The following is a 24,729-nucleotide window of genomic DNA, read 5'->3' on the forward strand; positions in this document are numbered from 1 at the left end:
TTTGGGACTGCGGAGTCCGCACCTTTGGTGTGGGGGGGGGGGGGGGGGGTACTGTCACATCCTTACCATAGAGAACCCTCGGGGCTCTCTATGGTGTTTTAGGTCAGGGCGTGACTAGGGGTGTTCTAGTCTTTAATTTCTATGTTGGTGTGAGTATGGTTCCCAATTGGAGGCAGCTGACGATCGATGCCTCTAATTGGGGATCATACTTAGTGTGGTCCTTTTCCCACCTGCGTTGTGGGATATTGTTTTTGTTTAGGGCCACGTGCGCAACGAACGGCACGTTCGTTTATTTATTTTTCGCTTTGAAGTTTCACAAAAATAAATATGTGGAACTCTAGGCACGCTGCGCTTTGGTCCACTAATTATAACGAACGTGACACTAAGACAAAAGGTGTCCACACATTTGAGTAAATAGAAAAGGCAATGGTAACACTTCAAAAACATGCAAATAAATGTTCACACCAAAAAAATGGCTCAAGTTCTGTCACCCTTAGCACAACAACTTCCTCCAAGCATTTAGTTGTCCATAAGTTCCATATTGACTGCTCAATAGTTTGACCGGTTGTGCTTCACTCCCTCCTCACCTGTGTGCTGAAGCTACTCCAAGGCTAGGGCCCATGGAGGCCTCCATACTGTGTTGCCCGCCCACATCTCTAGACCACACCCATAGGCTCCTCTCCAGACCAGGTTTGATTGGCACCAGCAGGTCCATTTATCTGCAAGGTGTCCTATCTTGGCCATGCTTCCTGAATACCAACCGCTCACTGGGAGTGGGACACCTCGTCAGTTGTCCCGCCAGATACGAGGCGTTCAACCGGGCAGTCTCCTCTGGTGCCACCATCTCCAGCTACTAAATAGCATGGTTTGCACACACCAGCACAGCATCCACCCATAGGGCACATGGGTATTTTAAGAGTCCACCTCAGGAAGTATGCACAAGGGGGGAGGGAGCAGCCAGTTCTCCAGACCTGCAACCACATCAGAAACCTGGAGGAAGACGTCAACTCACAACAGAATGAAAAGGGTAGTGAAGGGACATACAAATCATTAACACTGCTTGAAGCCATTCCATGTTATCCACTCAATGCACAAATCCTGCCGACAACACCAAAATGTCACACCTTGAAGGGGCTGTGACTGGACAGTTCAGTAGCATAAATCCTACTACACCTCGGTTTAGACCACGGGAAACAGGCGTCCATCTTCTAAAGACTTCAATTTCATCTTAAACAACCTCCATTATCCATGTGCTCAACAAACGACACCCTACATGCACTAGCAAAACCTGGGCATCCACCATGCCTCCAGATTGAATTAACTTCCTGTGAGCAGCCACACAACAAATAATGGTAACAAGGGTTATAAACAGAGCCAATCACATTGCTCCATGAATCAATCAATTAGGATCACTCAATTAGGGCAAAAGCATGCAGAGTAATTAAAGGCATTCGTCACACCTGTAACACTTGCTTAAACGTACAATAAGATTAACATATGAATAACATCACATTTAATATAGCATCCCATTTACTGGGACCAAGCTTTTGCTTTATCAGCTTGTACTGTATCTCTGCATATGATCAATGAGTAATGGTTAACACAATGCTTGTAAATGTTGGTGCATGTGTCCTATCTGACTCTCCAACTTTTGTACAACACACATAATGAATGATCAAGTGTAAGAAGAGCAGAAGACTAGAGGATTGTCTTGCAGACAGCATTAGCGGTGGTTGTTGTTACCTTTTTTAGAGGAGTTCTGGCAACTCCGAAGTGGTTTTCAAAATGAAATTCGACAATGTACTCCCTTTAAGATTGGAGGTGACTGAACTTCCATTGAGAACACAACGACTGTAGCAGTGTACAATATTGATTGTACACTGCTACAGTCGGGAAATGGACTCGGGAAATTCCAAATAATGTCGGGAAATGGACTCGGGAAATTCCAAATAATGATTGTCCTGATTTAAGCTTCTCTCGCATGACCCTGCCGTGTCACTTCTTACTGAACAACTTCATAGCGGCCGTGCCCTCTCACCACTTTGTCCTCAGCGCTCTGGATGCTGGCGGCGTCGTTGGGAATCTGACTCAGGAGCAGAGACTGACTGTCAGTGTTCCAGTACAGGAAGATGGGACTCCAAGATCCTGTAAGATGTTCCCAGAGTCACTGTTCCACCTCCTGTCCAACTCCAATGACAGTGACCTAGCTACAGTACAGTCCCCTGTCAGAATGGATGGGCATATGACAACCTTACCTTCATGTCCACTCTGGCTACAGAGGTAAGTCTCACTTACGGCTCTTTTGCTTTAAAGATGGAACATTTTGATCACTTTGTAGCTGTTCTGTTGTACCCAAGAGACCAGTGACACCAGTGTTATTGTTATGATCTCTTTAAAGTGGGACCTTGTTTGCGATAGAAAAGAGATGAACAAAGCGACTGCCAGCAGTTTCTTCATTGGAGTAATGTGTAGGGCTCCTTTATTCGGTTTCTTCAGTGACAGGTATGCACTATACAGAACCCTTACTACTTCACACAAACTCACATATACTAACACTACTGATACAAAACACACGTTTCCTGTGGAAAATAGCTGCAAGCTTTAAACCATTGGTGTTCAGGTCCTGTGTGGCTCAGTTGGTAGAGCATGGCGCTTTTAATGCCAGGGTTCTGGGTACGATTCCCACGAGGGACCAGTATGAAAATGTATGCATTCTACTGTAAGTCGCTCTGGATAAGAGTATCTGTTAAATGTACAAATTTTAATTTTCATGCAGAAATTAAATACTCTGATCACTTCTAAAAGTATGTTTAATAGCATGTTGTTGTCTTTCACTTAGCTGCATTGTGTATAGAAATATGGCAACATTTTATGTTATGGTATACTGATTATAATGATACCGGGGTTTATAAGTAGTTTACAATGGTTAGTTAAATAATAATGATTTGTTTATATATATTATATATACTGTACCAGTCAAAAGTTTGGACACCGACTCATTCCAGGGTTTTTCTTTATATTAAAACTATGAAATAACACATATGGAATCATGTAGTAACCAAAACAAAAAAGTGTTACATGTAGCCACCCTTTGCCTTGATGACAGCTTTGCACACTCTAGGCATTCTCTCAACCAGCTTCATGAGGTAGTCACCTGGAATGCATTTCAATTAACAGGTGTGCCTTGTTAAAAGTTAATTTGTGGAATTTCTTTCCTTCTTAATGTGTTTGAGCCAATCAGTTGTGTTGTGACAAGGTAGGGTTGGTATACAGAAGATAGCCCAATTTGGCAAAAGACCAAGTCCATATTATGGCAAGAACAGCTCAAATAAGCAAAGAGAAACAACAGTCCATCATTACTTTAAGACATGAATGTCAGTCAATCTGGAAAATTTCAAGAACGTTGAAAGTTTCTTCAATTGCAGTCACAAAAACCATCAAGTGCTGTGATGAAACTGGCTCTCGTGAGGACCACGGCTCTCGTGAGGACCGCCACAGGAAAGGAAGACCCAGAGTTACCTCTGCTGCAGAGAATACGTTCATTAGAGTTAACTGCACCTCAGATTGCAGCCCAAATAAATAACAGACACATCTCAACATCAACTGTTCAGAGGAGACTGCGTGAATCAGGCCTTCATGGTCGAATTGCTGCAAAGAAACCACTACCAAAGGACACCAATATTAAGAAGAGACTTGCTTGGGCCAAGAAACATCAGCAATGGACATTAGAATGGTGGAAATCTGTCCTTTGGCTAATGAGTCCAAATTTGAGATTTTTGGTTCCAACCACCGTGTCTTTATGAGAAGCAGAGTAGGTGAACGGATGATCTCTGCATGTGTGGTTCCCACCGTGAAGCATGGAGGAGGAGGTGTGATGGTGTGGCGATGCTTTGCTGGTGACACAGTCTGTGATATTTACAATTCTAGGCACACTTAACCAGCATGGCTACCACAGCATTCTGCAGCGATATGCCATCCCATCTGGTTTCCTCTTAGTGGGACTATAATTTGTTTTTCAACAGGACAATGACCCAACACACCTCCAGGCTGCGTAAGGGCTATTTGACCAAGATGGAGAGTGATGGAGTGTTACATCAGATGACCTCCACAATCACCCGACCTCAACCCAATTGAGATGGTGTGGGATGAGATGGACCACAGAGTGAAGGAAAAGCAGCCAACAAGTGTTCAGCATATGTGGGAACTCCTTCAAGACTGTTGGAAAAGCCTTCTTCATGAAGCTGGTTGAGAAAATGCCAAGAGTGTGCAAAGCTGTCATCAGGCAAAGGGGGGCTACTTTGAAAAATCTAAAATCTAAAATATATTTGATTTTTTAAACACTTTTTTGGTTACAACATGATTCCATATGTGTTATTTCATAGTTCTGATGTCTTCACTATTATTCTACAATGTAGAAAATAGTAAAACTAAAGAAAAACCCTTGAATGAGTAGCTGTGTCCAAACTTTTGATTGGTACAGTATATGCATATATTAGATATATATGTAAAAACACTTAAAGTGTGCCGGTATAATGCTTTATAACTTGTTATAACCACGTATGAGCCTGTAAAATGTCTTAATGTTCTCTGATTCGATTTGGCCAGTGGGAAACGCTGATGGTGGCATGCGTACCTGTCAAATATGGTGCTTGCCTTAAACAATGCCTTCTCTACCTCCTATATCATGTTTTGTATCATGAAATTCTTCACTGGAGGGACATTCTCTGGAATAAGCATCATCTCCATTGTACTCAGTGAGTTAGTGACTGATTGTACTTTGTTTTCTATAGTGTTATACATATTAAAATGTTATACTATATATTATTATAGTATCCCTCGAAAAACAGGCTTTAAACCGCAAGGGAATTGATCTTGGTTAAATTAGGGGTTAAATGAAATAGTTTAAAGTTTTAATGTCGCATGCACAAGTACAATGAAATGCCTTTCTTGCTAACTTAAAACCCAACAATGCAATAATTAGTAACAATGTATTACTTGAAAAAAAACACAAGAAATAATACAATAAAGTAAGTAAGTAAGTTAGCTTACTGTATACAGGAAATATTTAAAAAGTTAGTTCCAATACACTGGGATTTCATACATTATTCATATAAAAAGGTGGATAGCTGATTTAGTGATATATTGCATGACTCTGTGATCTGTTATGTTAATTAATGCTGAAGCTTCTTGGAATATTCAGCTTGTTCTTTCTTCTATTCAGCGTGTTCTTTGTTCTATTCAGCTTGTTCTTTGTTCTATTCAGCTTGTTCTTTGTTCTATTCAGCTTGTTCTTTGTTCTATTCAATTTGTTCTTTGTTCTATTCAGCTGTTATTTGATCTATTCAGCTTGTTCTTTGTTCTATTCAGCTTGTCCTTTGTTCTATTTAGCTTGTTCTTTGTTCTATTCAATTTGTTCTTTGTTCTATTCAGCTGTTATTTGTTCTATTCAGCTTGTTCTTTGTTCTATTCAGCTTGCTCTTTGTTCTTCCCAGCTTGTTCTTTGTTCTTCCCAGCTTGTTCTTTGTTCTATTCAGCTTGTTCTTTGTTCTTCCCAGCTTGTTCTTTGTTCTATTCAGCTTGTTCTTTGTTCTATTCAGCTTGTTCTTTGATCTATTCAGCTTGTTCTTTGTTCTATTCAGCTTGCTCTTTGTTCTATTCAGCTTGTTCTTTGTTCTATTCAGCTTGTTCTTTGTTCTATTCAGCTTGTTCTTTGTTCTATTCAGCTTGTTCTTTGATCTATTCAGCTTGTTCTTTGATCTATTCAGCTTGTTCTTTGTTCTATTCAGCTTGCTCTTTGTTCTATTCAGCTTGTTCTTTGTTCTATTCAGCTTGTTCTTTGTTCTATTCAGCTTGTTCTTTGTTCTATTCAGCTTGTTCTTTGTTCTATTCAGCTTGTTCTTTGTTCTATTCAGCTTGTTCTTTGTTCTATTCAGCTTGTTCTTTGTTCTATTCAGCTTGTTCTTTGATCTATTCAGCTTGTTCTTTATTCAATTCAGCTTGCTCTTTGTTCAATTCAGCTTGCTCTTTGTTCTATTCAGCTTGCTCTTTGTTCTCTTCAGCTTGCTCTTTGTTCTATTCAGCTTGTTCTATTCAGCTTGCTCTTTGTTCTATTCAGCTTGTTCTATTCAGCTTGTTCTTTGTTCTATTCAGCTTGCTCTTTGTTCTATTCAGCTTGCTCTTTGTTCTATTCAGCTTGTTCTTTGTTCTCTTCAGCTTGCTCTTTGTTCTATTCAGCTTGTTCTATTCAGCTTGCTCTTTGTTCTATTCAGCTTGCTCTTTGTTCTATTCAGCTTGCTCTTTGTTCTATTCAGCTTGTTCTTTGTTCTCTTCAGCTTGTTCTTTGTTCTATTCAGCTTGTTCTATTCAGCTTGCTCTTTGTTCTATTCAGCTTGTTCTCTTCAGCTTGTTCTATTCAGCTTGCTCTTTGTTCTATTCAGCTTGCTCTTTGTTCTCTTCAGCTTGCTCTTTGTTCTATTCAGCTTGCTCTTTGTTCTATTCAGCTTGTTCTCTTCAGCTTGTTCTATTCAGCTTGCTCTTTGTTCTATTCAGCTTGCTCTTTGTTCTATTCAGCTTGCTCTTTGTTCTATTCAGCTTGTTCTTTGATCTATTCAATTTGTTCTTTGTTTTCTATTCAGCTGGTTCTATTCAGCTTGTTCTATTCAGATTGCTCTTTGTTCTATTCAGCTGGTTCTATTCAGCATGTTCTATTCAGCTTGCTCTTTGTTCTATTCAGCTTGTTCTATTCAGCTTGCTCTTTGTTCTATTCAGCTTGTTCTTTGTTCTATTCAGCTTGTTCTTTGATCTATTCAGCTTGTTCTTTGATCTATTCAGCTTGTTCTTTGATCTATTCAGCTTGTTCTTTGATCTATTCAGATTGCTCTTTGTTCTATTCAGCTTGTTCTTTGATCTATTCAACTTGTTCTTTGATCTATTCAACTTGTTCTTTGATCTATTCAGCTTGCTCTTTGTTCTGTTCAGCTTGTTCTTTGATCTATTCAGCTTGTTCTTTGATCTATTCAGCTTGTTATTTGTTCTTGTCAGCTTGTTCTATTCAGCTTGTTCTTCCAAGCTTGTTCTTTGTTCTATTCAGCTTGTTCTTTGTTCTATTCAGCTTGTTCTTTGTTCTATTCAGCTTGTTCTTTGATCTATTCAGCTTGTTCTTTGATCTATTTAGCTTGCTCTTTGTTCTATTCAGCTTGTTCTTTTTTCTATTCAGCTTGTTTTTTTTCTATTCAGCTTGTTCTTTGATCTATTCAGCTTGTTCTTTGATCTATTCAGCTTGTTCTATTCAGCTTGTTCTATTCAGCTTGTTCTTTGATCTGTTCAGCTTGTTTTATTCAGCTTGTTCTTTGATCTATTCAGCTTGTTCTTTGATCTATTCAGCTTGTTCTTTGATCTATTCAGATTGTTCTATTCAGCTTGTTCTTTTTTCTATTCATCTTGTTCTTTGATCTATTCAGCTTGTTCTTTGTTCTATTCAGCTGGCTCTTTGTTCTATTCAGCTGGCTCTTTGTTCTATTCAGCTTGCTCTTTGTTCTATTCAGCTTGTTCTATTCAGCTTGTTCTTTGATCTATTTAGCTTGTTCTTTGTTCTATTCAGCTTGTTCTTTGTTCTATTCAGCTTGCTCTTTGTTCTATTCAGCTTGTTCTTTTTGTCTATTCAGCTTGTTCTTTTTTTCTATTCAGCTTGTTCTTTGATCTACTCGGCTTGTTCTTTGATCTATTCAGCTTGTTCTTTGTTCTACATTTAAAGGAGCAGCATGTTTAGAAACTCCTAAAATGTCTTACTACTGCTTCCTACTTTATCGTATTCCATTGGGCCATCCATTGGGCCATCCATTGGGCCATCCATTGTCATTTGACACTAGTTGCTAGTGAAAATGTCACATGTATAACCTGTTACATTTTTTTTCTTAAGTTCCTTATTTTATGTCACCTGTAGGTATGGAGTTGTGTTCACATATTACTGAATCAGCCTGAACATCATTGGGATTTGCATGAACGTCTACTTCACACAGTTCATATATGTTGCCATTGAGATGCCTGGAAAGATTGCAGTCTATCACTTCTTGAACAAGATTGGCCGAAAACCTGGAAAGGTTGGGACACTGCTTTTGACTGGAGCCTGTGTCTTCATCAACATATTTGCTCCTCAAGGTATTTGTTGGTTCCCAAAATATATTGTTAGCAAATAATGTATTATTCGACTTTGCAACAATGCGCTACATGTGTTAAGATTTTACTCCACTTCACGTTTCTACTTACTTACTTACATACCTTTGAGTTCCTTGTGGAACTTAGGCCATCGCTGCAGTTTCTTTTTTCTTTCCGCACATGCATTTTGAGCCCTGTGTGTTATTTGTCAGCTGTTAGCCTTAGATTCAGTCATCCATGTTTTCATATCTTCACTCAGGTACAGTGCATTTGGAAAGTATTCAGACCCCTTCACTATTTCCACATTTTCTTATGTTACAGCCTTATTCTAAAGTGGACCAAACAATTGTTTTTCCACATCAATCTACACAATACCTCATAATGACAAATGTATAAAAAACAGAAATACCTTATTTACATAATTATTCAGACCCTTTGCTATGAGATTCGAAATTGAGCTCAGGCGCATCCTGTTTCCATTGATCATCCTTGAGATGTTTCTACAACTTGATTAGAGTCCACCTGTGGTAAATTACATTGATTGGACATGATTTGGAAAGGCACACACCTGTCTATATAAGGTCACACAGTTGACAGTGCATGTCAGAGAAAAAACCAAGCCATGAGGTCGAAGGAATTTTCCGTAGAGCTCCGAGACAGGATTGTGTTAAGGCACAGATTTGGGGAAGGGTACCAAAACATTTCTGCAGCATTGAAGGTCACCAAGAACACAGTGGCCTCCATCATTCTTAAATGGAAGAAGTTTAGAACCACCAAGAGTCTTCCTAGAGCTGTCCGCCAGGCAAAACTGAGCAATAGGGGGAGAAGGGCCTTGGTCAGGGAGATGACCATGACACTCTGACAGAGCTCCAGATTTCCTCTGTGGAGATGGGAGAACCTTACAGAAAGACAACCATCTCTGCAGCACTCCACCAATCGGGCCTTTATGGTAGAGTGGCCAGACGGAAGCCACTCCTCAGTAAAAGGCACATGACAGCCCGCTTGGAGTTTGCGAAAAAGCCACCTAAAGACTCTCAAACCATGAGAAACAAGATTATCTGGTCTGATGAAACCAAGATTGAACTCTAAGGCCTGAATGCCAAGCGTCACGTCTGGAGAAAACCAGGCACCACTCATCACTTGGTCAAAACCATCCCTACGGTGAAGCATGGTGGTGGCAGCATCATGCTGTGGGAATGTTTTTCAGCGGCAAGGACTGGAAGGCTAGTCAGGAGGATCAAGAGAAAGATGAATGGAGAAAAGTGCAAAGAGATCCTTTATGAAAACCTGCTGCAGAGCGCTCAGGACCTCAGACTGGGGCGAAGGCTTTAAGCCCACAGCCAAGACAATGCAGGAGTGGCTTTGGGACAAGTCTCGGTATGTCCTTGGGTGGCCCGGCTAGAGCCCGGACTTGAACTCAATATAACATCTGTGAAGAGACCTGAAAATAGCTGTGCAGAGACGCTCCCTAACCAACCTGACAGAGCTTGAGAAGATCTGCAGAGAAGAATGGGAGAAACTACAGTTGTACCAAGCTTGTAGCGTCATACCCAAGAAGATTCGAGGCTGTAATTACTGGCAAAGGTGCTTCAACAAAGTACTGAGTAAAGGGTATGAATACTTATTTAAATGTGATATTTCCGTTTTTTATTTTTAATACATTTGCAAACATTTAAAAAAACAGTTTTTGCTTTGTCATTATGGGGTATTGTGTGTAGATTAATGAGGGGGGGAAAAAAACATTTAATCCATTTTAGAATAAGGCTGTAATGTAACAAAATGTAGAAAAAGTGAAGGGGTCTGAATACTTCCGAATGCACTGTATGTGGGTGTTTCGTACCATCATGGGTCTTTTTGGGAAAAGCCTGTCAGAAGCTGTAACTTCTGCTTCCAACTCACACTCGTAAACATGTAGATCCCCCTGAACGTGGAATTCTACCTGCCCCTGGACCCAGCTACCTGCCTCCTCCTGTGGTCCTTTACAAATAAACACCTGCTGCACCCTGTGCTTGAAACCAGCTCCCTGTCTCCCCTTGTATTCATTACAGAAGCGTCCTTCACAATAATGTCTCTTTATACCACTGAGCTCTACCCAACAGTAGTTTGGTGAGTGATCAATAAACTACTATATCACATTTGTTCACTTAATGTAGTCCTGTGGTGTATTCAGTGAGGTGAAACGTCATTCACAATGTTGCAGATAGAAATGTAACAAGACAATCAACTCTGTTCTAAAGAATACATTTATATCTAAATGTTTTGTAACGTTGTTTGTTGCCCTCCTGAAACGGACCCCTTTTGGGTTATGACGTTCACAGAAACAGAGACCTAATATCGGGACTTGTTCATTGGGTTGCTCTTTAAAGTGGCCTCTTTATACACATATTGTTGACAAGAAGTTTCAAAGTACGTCATGCTGCTACATAATAATGTGTATTTTTTTCTCACAGATCTCTCCTCTTGCACCTTAAATAACTTGTTAGTTTGGTCCCTCATGCAGAGCGGCGTTGACTACATCTTGTTTGTGGGTCGACTGGGCGTGTCCATTGCTCCCTCTCGTCGCACTATTGGAAAATATTTGGGAGGTCCTTCCTGCTGTAATATATAGCTTGGTGATTGTTGGTACCAGACTAGGGGCTTTGCTCCTCCCAGAAACACTCAATGTTCGCCTGCCAGAGTTCATAGAGGACATAAGGTCACCAAATATAGGAAGAATTGTATTTGCTAACACTGTATAATATAGCCTCCAGCTATATTATTCATTGATTGATTGATGATTTTATTATGATTTATTGATTGATGATTTTACAGCCCATATGGGTTTATAAGACAATATTCATCAAGTACTTAAATTGTACATTTATGATGCAGTTATATGATGCATTGTAAGACTTGTCGTGAGCCTGGTTATAAGACATTATAAAGGCTCATACATGCTTATAGCAAGATATAAAAAAAATTGACCAAGATGCTTTAAATAAAGGTATTTAATCCAGTATTTAATCAGTATTCATAATTGGACGAAAGGCGATCTAACATCTAATTGCACCTTTTTTGTCCTTTGCAGAGCGGAACTGGATGGAGAGAGTGCCGTTCCACTGAATCACTTCTGATGAAAACAGAAATGGAACAGTTGAAGTTGCATGAATCCACACAGAGGTTCTATTAAATTACAAAGGCATTCTATATGTAATTCTATGTGAATTCATGTCACTCAGAGAAACAGTAGTTTTAAAGCAAGTGCATGAAATATGAACATAGAGCAGAATATCTGTCAGGTGTGTGCGTACTTGTGGTGAAGTCAGGTGCAGGAGAGCAGAGAATTGTGAACAGGCGCACACTTTATTTTGGCAGGAGAAAGATTACAGACTGATGCAGCTGCGTCAAAAACCTCCAGCCAACAAGGCAAAGTGTAAAGCGCGCAAAAACAGTCACAAAACATCAAATGTATAACAATACAAACAGGCCTCGTGAAATTACACGGGAAAAAACGCACGCAAGCCTAATGAGTACAAAAACACGTAACACACAAACAATTTCACACAAAGACATGAGGGGAACAGAGGAATAAATACATGTAGTGTGATTGGGGAATGAAAACCAGGTGTGCAGGGAACAAGACAAAACAAATAGATAAATGAAAAATGGAGCGGCGATGGCTAGAAAGCTGGTGACGTCGACTGCCGAACGCCGCCCGAACAAGGAGAGGGGTTTGTTGGGCTATGTTCTTATGTAAGAGGGGTGTTTGTTTTATGTGTTTCGGGGTTTGTGGTTAATGTTCTGTGTTAGTATATTTTTATGTTTGTTCTAGTCTTTCTATTTCTATGTTTAGTTAATGGGTTTGACCTTCAATTGGAAGCAGCTGCTCCTTGTTGCTTCTAATTGAAGGTCCTATTTAAGAGGGGTGTGTTTTCAATGGGATTTTGTGGGTAGTTGTTCCTTGTTTAGTGTTTGTGCACCTGACAGGACTGTTTCGTTTTGTTCTTTTTTGTATACGTATTTATTTGTTTCTCCTTCTTCAAAATAAAAAGAAGATGAGTATACATATTCCCGCTGCATTTTGGTCCAATCCTTACAACAAGCGTAACACCGACTTTGGCGGAAGTCGTGACAATATCTAGCCAGAAGATAATGGATGGACCAAAGCATAGATGTACTAGGGCCCTACTAACGTAACCAAAACAACTCAAAACAACCAAAAAAACAACAATATAATAATTTAAGTAACACGCTTGACACAAGTTGTTGTTAACCTGGTTATTACACGGTGAAAGAGCATTGTAAAATTAATTGCAGTCTGTTTTTCTCACACGGTCATCAATTAATCTACTGTTTTGTTCTTCATAAATACTGGTGTTGGTATGTCTTCCTGTGGGGCTTGGCAATAAACCCATGTTCTATAGATCTGTTTCCTCTACTGAGTTACCCTAAGGGTTAGGGTTAGTTCCTTCCTCTTAAACTGCTGTCCCGAGTTGGAACTTGTGTTTTCCATCAGATAAATACCTTTATTGTGGTGGCATGTTCAATTAAACATACTATGGAAAACACTGTGAAGCATTTCAGTATATCTAGCCTTCGTCTCGTTTCAGTATATCTAGCCTTCGTCTCGTTTAGCCTTCATCTTGTTTCAGTATATCTAGCCTTCGTCTCATTTAGCCTTCATCTCGTTTCAGTATATCTAGCCTTCGTCTCGTTTAGCCTTCGTCTCGTTTCAGTATATCTAGCCTTCGTCTCGTTTAGCCTTCGTCTCGTTTCAGTATATCTAGCCTTCGTCTCATTTCAGGATATCTAGCCTTCGTCTCGTTTCAGTATATCTAGCCTTCGTCTCGTTTAGCCTTCGTCTCGTTTCAGTATATCTAGCCTTCGTCTCGTTTCAGTATATCTAGCCTTCGTCTCGTTTAGCCTTCATCTTGTTTCAGTATATCTAGCCTTCGTCTCATTTAGCCTTCATCTCGTTTCAGTATATCTAGCCTTCGTCTCGTTTAGCCTTCGTCTCGTTTCAGTATATCTAGCCTTCGTCTCGTTTAGCCTTCGTCTCGTTTCAGTATATCTAGCCTTCGTCTCATTTCAGGATATCTAGCCTTCGTCTCGTTTCAGTATATCTAGCCTTCGTCTCGTTTAGCCTTCGTCTCGTTTCAGTATATCTAGCCTTCGTCTCGTTTCAGTATATCTAGCCTTCGTCTCGTTTAGCCTTCATCTTGTTTCAGTATATCTAGCCTTCGTCTCATTTAGCCTTCATCTCGTTTCAGTATATCTAGCCTTCGTCTCGTTTAGCCTTCGTCTCGTTTCAGTATATCTAGCCTTCGTCTCGTTTAGCCTTCGTCTCGTTTCAGTATATCTAGCCTTCGTCTCATTTCAGGATATCTAGCCTTCGTCTCGTTTCAGTATATCTAGCCTTCGTCTCGTTTAGCCTTCGTCTCGTTTCAGTATATCTAGCCTTCGTCTCATTTAGCCTTCATCTCGTTTCAGTATATCTAGCCTTCGTCTCGTTTAGCCTTCGTCTCGTTTCAGTATATCTAGCCTTCGTCTCATTTCAGGATATCTAGCCTTCGTCTATTTTCGCTTTTTTTCTACAAACTTGTGTGGGAACTAGCCTGAGTGCCAGCCTATTGGTACCATCATGCTATCAAGTCCTTGTCACCCACCCATTGTCATGGTACAATGTATGTTTGGCTTGACAATGAGTGATGGAGTTGGCAAGAGCACAAACATCACGCCCTATTCTCATTTTGAACTTAGAAATGTTAACATGTTATTGAATTCTAGAAAGTTTGAAATTGTGAAATATTCTTTAGTTGCTCAAGTAACTCCTTTCTGTCAATGTGTCACCAATTAATGTAGATGAAGGCATTCTTCCACAAACAAAAGAGGTTTAAGTGGTTTTGTGCTGTCAAAGATTGATCAATTTCACATGGTTTACCTAACAATGAGACAATGGGACCAACAGACAACCTTTAGACTTGGTGAAAGATTATGACATATTTTTTTGGATTCAATGTTGGTGAATGAGAGAGGGATTGCTGTTGATATTACGAGTCTGTGGACAAGAAGTCTGTGTGGACCAAGTGGAAGACGAAGATGAAGTTCGAACACCTACTCTCGGTTGTCAATGGATTTGAACGGTTCCAGATGATGATCATTATCATCAGCTTTATTGGTCGATTCACCCTGCCGTGTCACTTCCTGCTGAACAACTTCATAGCAGCCGTGCCCTCTCACCACTGTGACCTCAGCGCTCTGGATGATGGCAACATCTTTGGGAATCTGACCCAGGAGCAGAGACTGACTGTCAGCATTCCAGTACAGGAAGATGGGACTCCAAGCTCCTGTAAGATGTTCCCAGAGCCCCAGTTACAGCTCCTTTCCAACTCCAATGATCGTGGCCTAGTTACAGTCCCCTGTCAGAATGGATGGGTATATGACAACAGCACCTTCAAATCCACTCTGGCTACAGAGGTAAGTCTTTCTGTCTCTTTGTCACTAGACTATAGAAGTCAAAAGGTCATGTTGTAGTCATTGAATGTCTCATTAAATGAAAGGTCATGTTGTACTCATTGAATGTCATTATTTGACCACTACAGATGTTGCATATAATTTAAGTGTTATTCGTACTTTCAAAGCATATTTTAATATTGTTGCGTTGCTAGCTACTCAATGAAAGTCTTTCACAAAATGAAAGTAGAGAGGCCGTTCTCATTTATACATTGAAGGAGTTTATTCTTAATTCCACCTCTCTCATCAGTGGGACTTGGTGTGTGACCAGAAAGGGCAAAATAAGGTGACAACAACCATCTTCTTCATAGGAGTGATGTTCGGAGCTATGACCTTTGGAAGCCTGAGTGACAGGTAAGTTAACAGTCATTTATTCATTCACAGACATTAGATTTTAGAGTCACCTTTAACCTAATCTCTTATGTATAGATGCATGTATCAGAACTGCTATGGTAGTGCCTGTCAACAGACTATGGGATGCTACGACTGTCATTGATCATTTGGACAAATCACGATTTTGCAGGTGTTAGTATGTTTTGGCCCATAGCCTTGTTTCTTTTTGACCATTTGAATAGAATACTGTTGCAGTGAGGTACTTGATTGTTACCCAATAATGGTTTGATATTGATATAAAAACTGCTGCATTTGGACTTTAATATTTTTTAAATCAATCAAATTAAAAGGAATTTTGTATTTGTATTCTCTCTACATAATATTATCTTATTATCTTTCTAATCGAAAAAGGGGAAATGCCTCACGCTACAGAAACAGGAGATAGGCTCCTGCCCTATGGGCCGTTCTGGCTCGGATAAGGCTATTTAATGTACAGATGTAGGATCTTAATTTGAGCCAGTTTGCTATAGAAAATAATCCTGCAGCAACAGGAAATGTGAATTATTATGTGGATTAGATTTAATGGACATTTTTGTAGGGGTTGAAAAAACAATTGTAAGGGAAATCAAGTCTGAAAGTGGAAATTACAAATATCAGAAGCCTTTTTATACCTCAAATACATTACAAGTTTTAGATTTCCTGCATTGCAGGAAAGGTCTCCTGCGACATGGTGATCAAATTAAGATCCTACATCTGTATGTAGATGTTCCTGTTCACCTTCTCTTCACATGTTGTCTTTTTTCTCTAGGTTTGGTAGGAAGCCCATGCTCCTGGTGTCCTATATCTCTGGCATGCTGTTTGGTTTTGCCAGCGCTTTCTCCACTTCCTTCATCATGTTCGCTGTGCTCAGGTTCTTCACTGGGTTCGGTATCACCGGCATCGTCATCGTCTCATCAGTACTCAGTGATTATACACATGCACACAGGCTCACACACACACACACACACACACACCCACACTCAAATATGAAGCCCACCCACTAGACAAATACAGATAACCCATGTTGCACCCCAGACACTACCCTTTCCTCATCTGGGGTTGCGTTGTGATGTTGTCCCATCTCTTCAGGTGTGGAGTGGGTGGACATTGAGCACAGAAAGCTGGTGGGAGTGATTGACAGCCTGTCCTGGACGTTTGGTTACTGCATGATTCCAGCCATAGCCTACTATGTGACCGACTGGAGACAGCTGACCATAGCGGTCACCTCACCTCTTGCTCTAGCCATACTCACCTGGAGGTTAGAGGGAGGGAGGGTCTGATTGATGGACTGACAAAAAAAGGAATGGGCAGTTAACCGTTGCTATGTAATTGTGAATGACATCTTTACCTCCTCCAATAGGTGGATTCCTGAGTCAGCCAGGTGGCTCATAGCCAATGGGAGGTTTGAGAAAGCTAACTTTTATTTGCAACAATGTGCCCAGATGAACCAGAAGGAGGAGTTTGGATCCAAAATTACACCAGAGGTAAGCGAATATCAGGATCGGATCAGGATCAGGAAGTTTAAGCAATATCGTAATTCCTTCACCTTTCCTTCTAGCCTAGTCCCATATCTGTTTGTGCTGTCTTGCTAACTCCTATGGTCAGAGTTGGCAAGACAGCACAAACAGATCTGGGACCAGGTTACTTTCCCTCTGAAAGGCTGGGTGTGAATTTTGCCATATTGCTTATACTTATCCAATAGGTTCAGATGTACACGAGTGCCTAGGTGGTAGAGTCTAAGGATTAGGGGTTGATTTGGGATTCAGCAACTGATCCGCCTCTATTTTTCTCCCCACCAGACTCTGTCCAGTATCATTGTGACAGAGAGAAAAGACAGAACTCACTCCTACCTGGACTTGGTCAGGACACCAAAGATGAGGAGGCTGGCTCTACTAACAGGCATAGTGTGGTGAGTAACCCCTCTCTCATGATGTCTGTTACTATTCACTTTAGTAGATGCATGTTCATCAAGGCTGGCTATACATAACAATGTAAGAGTAATGTAAGAATTTATTGATGAATTCAAGAAAATATAATGAAATGTCAACTTTTATCTCAACTCAAACTGTCACGACACATGACATCAGTCTACACAGTTTAACAACACCAATAATGCCAACCTGATTTCTCCTACCGAAGGTATGGTGTGGCGTCAACATTTTATGGCATTAGCTTCAACATCACTGGATTTGGACTCAACATCTATCTGACCCAGTTCGTGTACGGTGCCATAGAGCTGCCAGCCAAACTATCAGCGTACTACCTTCTGGATAAGGTGGGCAGGAGAAACACAGAAGTGGGATCTTTACTAGGAGCTGGAATCTGTCTCGCTATCAACATCTTCATACCCAGAGGTGAGTGCTTTTTTTTGTTGATTAGGAAGGTGAGCAACTCCGGTTCAGAAGGCAGTATTATCTTTTATAAACTGGGTGGTTTGATCCCTGAATGCTGAGTGGCTGACAGCCGTGGTATGCAGTGAGGGAAAAAAGTATTTGATCCCCTGCTGATTTTGTACGTTTGCCCACTGACAAAGAAATTATCAGTCTGTAATTTTAATGGTTGGTTTATTTGAACAGTGAGAGACAGAATAACAACAAAAATATCCAGAAAAACGCATGTCAAAAATGTTATAAATTGATTTGCATTTCAATGAGGGAAATAAGTATTTGACCCCCTCTCAATCAGAAAGATTTCTGGCTCCCAGGTGTCTTTCATACAGGTAACGAGCTGAGATTAGGAGCACACTCTTAAAGGGAGTGCTCCTAATCTCAGCTTGTTACCTGTATAAAAGACACCTGTCCACAGAAGCAATCAATCAATCAGATTCCAAACCTCCACCATGGCCAAGACCAAAGAGCTCTCCAAGGATGTCAGGGATAAGATTGTAGACCTACACAAGGCTGGAATGGGCTACAAGACCATCGCCAAGCAGCTTGGTGAGAAGGTGACAACAGTTGGTGCGATTATTCGCAAATGGAAGAAACACAAAAGAACTGTCAATCTCCCTCAGGCTGGGGCTCCATGCAAGATCTCACCTCGTGGAGTTGCAATAATCATGAGAAGGGTGAGGAATCAGCCCAGAACTACACAGGAGGATCTTGTCAATGATCTCAAGGCAGCTGGGACCATAGTCACAGTTGTGGTCAGACCAAAATGGAGCTCTTTGGCATCAACTCAATTCGCCGTGTTTGGAGGAGGAGGAATGCTGCCTATGACCCCAAGAACACCATCCCCACCGTCAAACATGGAAGTGGAAACATTATGCTTTGGGGGTGTTTTACTGCTAAGGGGACAGGACATCTTCACCGCATCAAAGGGACAATGGACGGGGCCATGTACCGTCAAATCTTGGGTGAGAACCTCCTTCCCTCAGCCACGGCATTGAAAATGGCTCGTGGATGGGTATTCCAGCATGACAATGACCCAAAACACACAGCCAAGGCAACAAAGGAGTGGCTCAAGAAGAAGCACATTAAGGTCTTGGAGTGGCATAGCCAGTCTCCAGACCTTAATCCCATAGAAAATCTGTGGAGGGAGCTGAAGGTTCGAGTTGCCAAACGTCAGCCTCGAAACCTTAATGACTTGGAGAAGATCAGCAAAGAGGAGTGGGACAAAATCCCTCCTGAGATGTGTGCAAACCTGGTGGCCAACTACAAGAAACGTCTGACCTCTGTGATTGCCAACAAGGGTTTTGCCACCAAGTACTAAGTCATGTTTTGCAGAGAGTCAAATATTTATTTCCCCCATTAAAATGCAAATCAATTTCTAACATTTTTGACATGCGTTTTTCTGGATTTCTTTGTTGTTATTCTGTCTCTCACTGTTCAAATAAACCTACCATTAAAATTATAGACTGATCATTTCTTTGTCAGTGGGCAAACGTACAAAATCAGCAGGGGATCAAATACTTTTTTCCCTCACCGTATCAGACTGTATACCATTGGTATGACAAAACCATTTATTTTTTACTGCTCTAATTATGTTGGTAACCAGTTTATAATAGCAATAAAGCACCTCTGTGTTTGTAGTATATGGACAATATACCACGACTAAGGGTTGTATCCAGGATCTCCGTGTTGCATCGTGCTTCAGAACAGACCTTAGCCGTGGTATATTGGCCATATACCCCACCCCCCACCCCCTTATTGCTTAAATATTGGAGTTATCATATAAAAAACTGGGGTTGGCAGCAGGGGCTGCAGTGTGTGCAGGCTTTTGTTTCAGTGCAGCACTAACATACTAACATACTACCTGATTCAACTAATAGCTCAATTAAAGACCATGCTTAGTTGAATCAGGTGTGTAGCTGGGGTGGAACATACCCTGGCACTTACTAGATTACAACTCTACAGGAGTAATTGCAACTCTACAGGAGTAATCGGAACTCTACAGGAGTAATCGCAACTCTACAGGAGTAATCGCGACTCTACAGGAAATATCACAACTCTACAAGAAATATCACAACTCTACAGGAGTTGTCACGACTCTACAGGAGTTGTCACGACTCTACAGGAGTTGTCACGACTCTACAAGAGTAATCACAACTTTACAGGAGTATTCACAAATCTACAAGTGTCATCACATCTAGTACTGCTGTGGTCTGTTCCAGTCTGTTTCAGTTATTCATGGACTCATCCTCAAGATTTAAATGAGGTGCGTAACTTTGAGTTAAAGGTCATGTTGTTCCCATCCTCTCTTTCAGACATGTCTGTTTTAAGGACGGTGGTGGCGGTGCTGGGGAAGGGTTGCTCGGCAACATCCTTCACAACCGTTGTGTTGTACAGCTCTGAGCTGTTCCCTACTGTGGTCAGGTAAATGATTCTCCTGTCTACTCTCTCTTTAACAAAGGAATATTTGGTTGGGATGTATAGTGTAGTGGTTGCACTGCGTACTCAAAACCACATAAAATGATCTACCGAAATTGTTGCAACCCCTATTACTAACCTGTTCAACCTCTCTTTCGTATCGTCTGAGATTCCCAAAGATTGGAAAGCTGCTGCTGTCATCCCCTCTTCAAAAGGGGTGACAATCTAGATCCAAACTGCTACAGACCTATATCTACCCTACCCTGTCTTTCTAAGGTCCTCGAAAGCCAAGTTAACAAACAGATTACCGACCATTTCCAATCCCACCGTACCTTCTCCGCTATGCAGTCTGGTTTCAGAGCTGTTCATAACCACCATCGATAAGAAACATTACTGTGCAGCCGTATTCATTGACCTGGCCAAGGCTTTCGACTCTGACAATCACCACATTCTTATTGGCAGACTCGACAGCCTTGGTTTCTCAAATGATTGCCTCGACTGGTTTACCAACTACTTCTCTGATTGAGTTCTGTGTGTCAAATCGGAGGGCCTGTTGTCCGGACCTCTGGTAGTCTCTATGAGGGTGCCACAGGGTTCAATTCTTGGGCCGACTCTCTTCTCTGTATACATCAATGATGTCACTCTTGCTGCTGGTGATTCTCTGATCCACCTCTACGCAGACGACACCATTCTGTATACTTCTGGCCCCTCTTTGGACACTGTGTTAACTAACCTCCAGACGAGCTTCAATGCCATACAACTCTCCCTCCGTCGCCTCCAACTGCTCTTAAATGCAAGTTAAACTAAATGCATGCTATTCAATCGATCACTGCCCGCACCTGCCCGCCCGTCCAGCATCACTACTCTGGACGGCTCTGACTTAGAATACGTGGACAACTACAAATACCTGGGTGTCTGGTTAGACTGTAAACTCTCCTTCCAGACTCACATTAAGCATCTCCAATCCAAAATTAAATCTAGAATCGTCTTCCTATATTGCAACAAAGGATCCTTCACTCATGCTGCCAAACATGCCCTCGTAAAACTGACCATCCTACCAATCCTCAACTTCGGCGATGTCATCTATAAAATAGCCTCCAACACTCTACTCAACAAATTGGAAGCAGTCTATCACAGTGCCATCCGTTTTGTCACCAAAGCCCCATACACTACGCACCACTGCGACCTGTACGCTCTCGTTGGTTGGCCCTCGCTTCATACTTGTCGCCAAACCCACTAGCTACAGGTTATCTACAAGTCTCTGCTAGGTAAAGCCCCGCCTTATCTCAGCTCACTGGTCACCATAGCAGCATCCACTCGTAGCACGCGCTCCAGCAGGTACAGTGGGGGGGAAAAAGTATTTGATACCCTGCTGATTTTGTACATTTGCCCACTGACAAAGAAATGATCAGTCTATAATTTTAATGGTAGGTTTACTTGAACAGTTAGAGACAGAATAACAACTTGATCTTGTCAATGATCTCAAGGCAGCTGGGACCATAGTCACCAAGAAAACAATTGGTAACACACTACGCCGTGAAGGACTGAAATCCTGCAGCGCCCGCAAGGTCCCCCTGCTCAAGAATACATATACATGCCTGTCTGAAGTTTGCCAATGAACATCTGAATGACTCAGAGGACAACTGGTGAAAGTGTTGTGGTCAGATGAGACCAAAATGGAGCTCTTTGACATCAACTCAACTCGCCGTGTTTGGAGGAGGAGGAATGCTGCCTATGACCCCAAGAACACCATCTCCACCGTCAAACATGGAGGTGGAAACATTATGCTTTGGGGGTGTTTTTCTGCTAAGGGGACAGGACAACTTCACCGCATCAAAGGGACGATGGACGGGGCCATGTACCATCAAATGTTGGGTGAGAACCTCCTTCCCTCTGCCAGGGCATTGAAAATGGCTCGTGGATGGGTATTCCAGCATGACAATGACCCAAAACACACGGCCAAGGCAACAAAGGAGTGGCTCAAAAAGAAGCACATTAAGGTCCTGGAGTGGCCTAGCCAGTCTCCAGACCTTAATCCCATAGACAATCTGTGGAGGGAGCTGAAGGTTAGAGTTGCCAAACGTCAGCCTCGACACCTTAATTACTTGGAGAAGATCTGCAAAGAGGAGTGGGACAAAATCCCTCCTGAGATGTGTGCAAACCTGGTGGCCAACTACAAGAAACGTCTGACCTCTGTGATTGCCAACAAGGGTTTTGCCACCAAGTACTAACTCATGTTTTGCAGAGAGTCAAATACTTATTTCCCTCATTAAAATGCAAATCATTTTATAACATTTTTGACATGCGTTTTTCTGGATTTTTTTGTTGTTCTTCTGTCTCTCACTGTTCAAATAGACCTACTATTCAAATTATAGACTGATCATTTCTTTGTAAGTGGGCAAACGTACAAAATCAGCAGGGGATCAAATACTTTTTTCCCCCATTGTATATCTCACTGGTCACCCCCAAAGCCAATTCCTCCTTTGGTCATCTTTCCTTCCCGTTCTCTGCTGCCAATGACTGTAACGAACTGCCAAAATCACTGAAGCTGGAGACTCATATCTCCCTCACTAGCTTTAAGCACCAGCTGTCAGAGCAGCTCACAGATCACTGCACCTGTACATAGCCCATCTGTAAACAGCCCATCTATCTACCTCATCCCCATACTGTATTTATTTATTTATCTTGCTCCTTTGCACCCCAGTATCTCTACTTGCACAGTCATCTTCTGCAGATCTACCATTCCAGTGTTTAATTGCTCTATTGTATTTACTTTGCCACCAGAATTGCCTTAACTCCCTTTTCTTACCTCATTTGCACTCACTGTATGTAGACTTTTTTTATTTTCTTTTTTTTCTACTGTATTATTGACTATGTTTTGTTTATTCCATGTGTAACTCTGTGTTGTTGTATGTGTCGAATTGCTATGCTTTATCTTGGCCAGGTCGCAGTTGCAAATGAGAACTTGTTCTCAACTAGCCTACCTGGTTAAATAAAGGTGAAATAAAAAATGTAATAAAAACTTTCCTGTGGAAATGTCATTAAGAATGGAAAAAATACAGAAAGAGATCAGCTTCAGGAGATTGGGATTCATATTTAAAGTGTAACTAAAGACAGGTCAAAACATGTGTTCTGTGTCTTTCTCTCTATCTCTCAGGCAGAACGGCATGGGCTACAACTCATCCATGGGTCGTCTGGGAGTGTCTCTGGCCCCTCTGATACTGCTGCTGGACGAGGTGTGGAGGGACCTTCCACAGGTCCTCCTCTGCTCCATAGCCCTGCTGGCTAGCCTCGTGGCCAGGATGCTGCCGGAGACACGGGACCGCTGTCTACCAGAGACCATCCAGGACGTCGAGGACGGGCAGACAGGGTACGATATAGACTCTGATAGCCTCTGTGATAAAGACACTTAAGGTTGGATGCAATAGAGCACATTATAGAGCAGCGCACTTGACCGCTGACAATGTGCCTTATAAAGGCCCAATACGCAGAAATCGTTCCTCCATTGCGTGGTTGCTAAAATTCTAAAATATTGTCCTATAATTTCAGTTTATGTGACATAACAAGCAATGTAGAGAATCATTGTACCATCTAAACCGCTGTGAAATATACTGTATTTTCAATAACCCAAAATATAGTATTTTCTACATTTTAAAGCTGGTGTACGAAACCTAAAGTAAAGGACGCAAAAACTAAACTTAAGGGAAGCATAAACAATTCTGCACATAGAACGGATCTACCACTTATCAGACTTGCTTTCAATGAGAATGACAGGTCTTTAACTTACATTTTTAAGTGAATTTGGTTGGGTTGCACACAGTGCTTCATATTGCGCATTTTAAAGGCATTTTCCCCAACGTTTGGGGAGATCACATTCATGGTAAACCCTTCGCATGTCGGCTCAAGCGTAAATTACCTTTAAAAGCCTGTTGTTATGCGCTGCGTTATAGCCTACCTTGGATTGAATGCCAGCCTTAGGCCCAGAACAAGAGACTTGATCTCCATATCAAATCATTTCAGGGTAACAATAAAGTTGCTTTGTATAGATATCAGTCAAAATGGTGAATTCGTTTCTTTCTAAACATTATTATTGATAATTATGAATGTCATAGTAAATGCTTCATCAATGATTTGTATCTATTTCTTTAATGTACCATTCTAGGAAAAGTTTGGCTGGATCCCAAGTTGTGGAAACGACAGATATTCCTCTCAAATCAAAGGACATTGATGAGGTGGAAAATGGATACTAAGATTCTTTCTGCATATATTTTTGATGTGCCCAAATGTGCACCCTGTGGAATGCTTTTGATACCTTGTAGACTCCATGCCACATGAATTCAGGCTGTTCTGAGGGCAAAAGGGGTGTAACTCAATATTAGGAAGGTGTTTTTTAATGTTTTGTGCACTCAGTGTGTTTGTTACATATCAAAAACAACCTTCAAACCTTGCACTGATCTTATAAAAAAAGATAAACGAAATACAAGAGAACAAAAGAGAAAGCCTGAAGTGTGAAGCATAATTCAAGTGTTATTCGTCACATAAAAATGATAATGTAATATTGGAATTAAGTGTAAATTATCTTATTTAGAAAAGACTCCTTTTCTGTTTCATATCAATGAGGAACAAGATATTATCTTTGATAATGTATCATAACTCTTTATGCATTATTCTTCACCATAACCATTGGCAAATGCATGCAATCAATCTTTATTATTGAATATGAGCCTATTGTTGTATACACATTTTATACAGTACCAGTCAAGAGTTTGAACACACCTACTCATTCAACGGTGTTTCTTTATTTTTACTATTTTCTACATTGTAGAATAGTGAAGACACCAAAACTATGAAATAACACATATGGAATCATGTATTAACCACAAAAGTGTTAAACAAATCAAAATAT

General features: G+C 41.0%; 1 protein-coding gene and 1 pseudogene across 1 annotated transcript; both read left to right on the forward strand.

Annotated features, from left to right (window-relative positions):
- The first annotated feature begins 1,928 nt into the window (after positions 1 to 1,928).
- Positions 1,929 to 11,256, forward strand: LOC115193453 (solute carrier family 22 member 7-like; annotated as a pseudogene).
- A 2,926-nt stretch (positions 11,257 to 14,182) lies between these two features.
- On the forward strand, positions 14,183 to 24,282 carry LOC115193590 (solute carrier family 22 member 7-like). Its single transcript, XM_029752374.1, has 10 exons — positions 14,183 to 14,610; positions 14,897 to 15,000; positions 15,788 to 15,942; positions 16,108 to 16,276; positions 16,379 to 16,502; positions 16,818 to 16,927; positions 17,158 to 17,372; positions 19,721 to 19,829; positions 22,981 to 23,193; positions 23,986 to 24,282. The coding sequence occupies exons 1-10, from the start codon at positions 14,233 to 14,235 to the stop codon at positions 24,071 to 24,073; spliced, it is 1,665 nt and encodes a 554-aa protein (XP_029608234.1). The 5' UTR covers positions 14,183 to 14,232; the 3' UTR covers positions 24,074 to 24,282.
- Positions 24,283 to 24,729: the final 447 nt, after the last annotated feature.

This window comes from Salmo trutta, chromosome 5 (assembly GCF_901001165.1).
Source record: "Salmo trutta chromosome 5, fSalTru1.1, whole genome shotgun sequence".
In the NCBI taxonomy this organism is placed as follows: Eukaryota; Metazoa; Chordata; class Actinopteri; order Salmoniformes; family Salmonidae; genus Salmo; species Salmo trutta.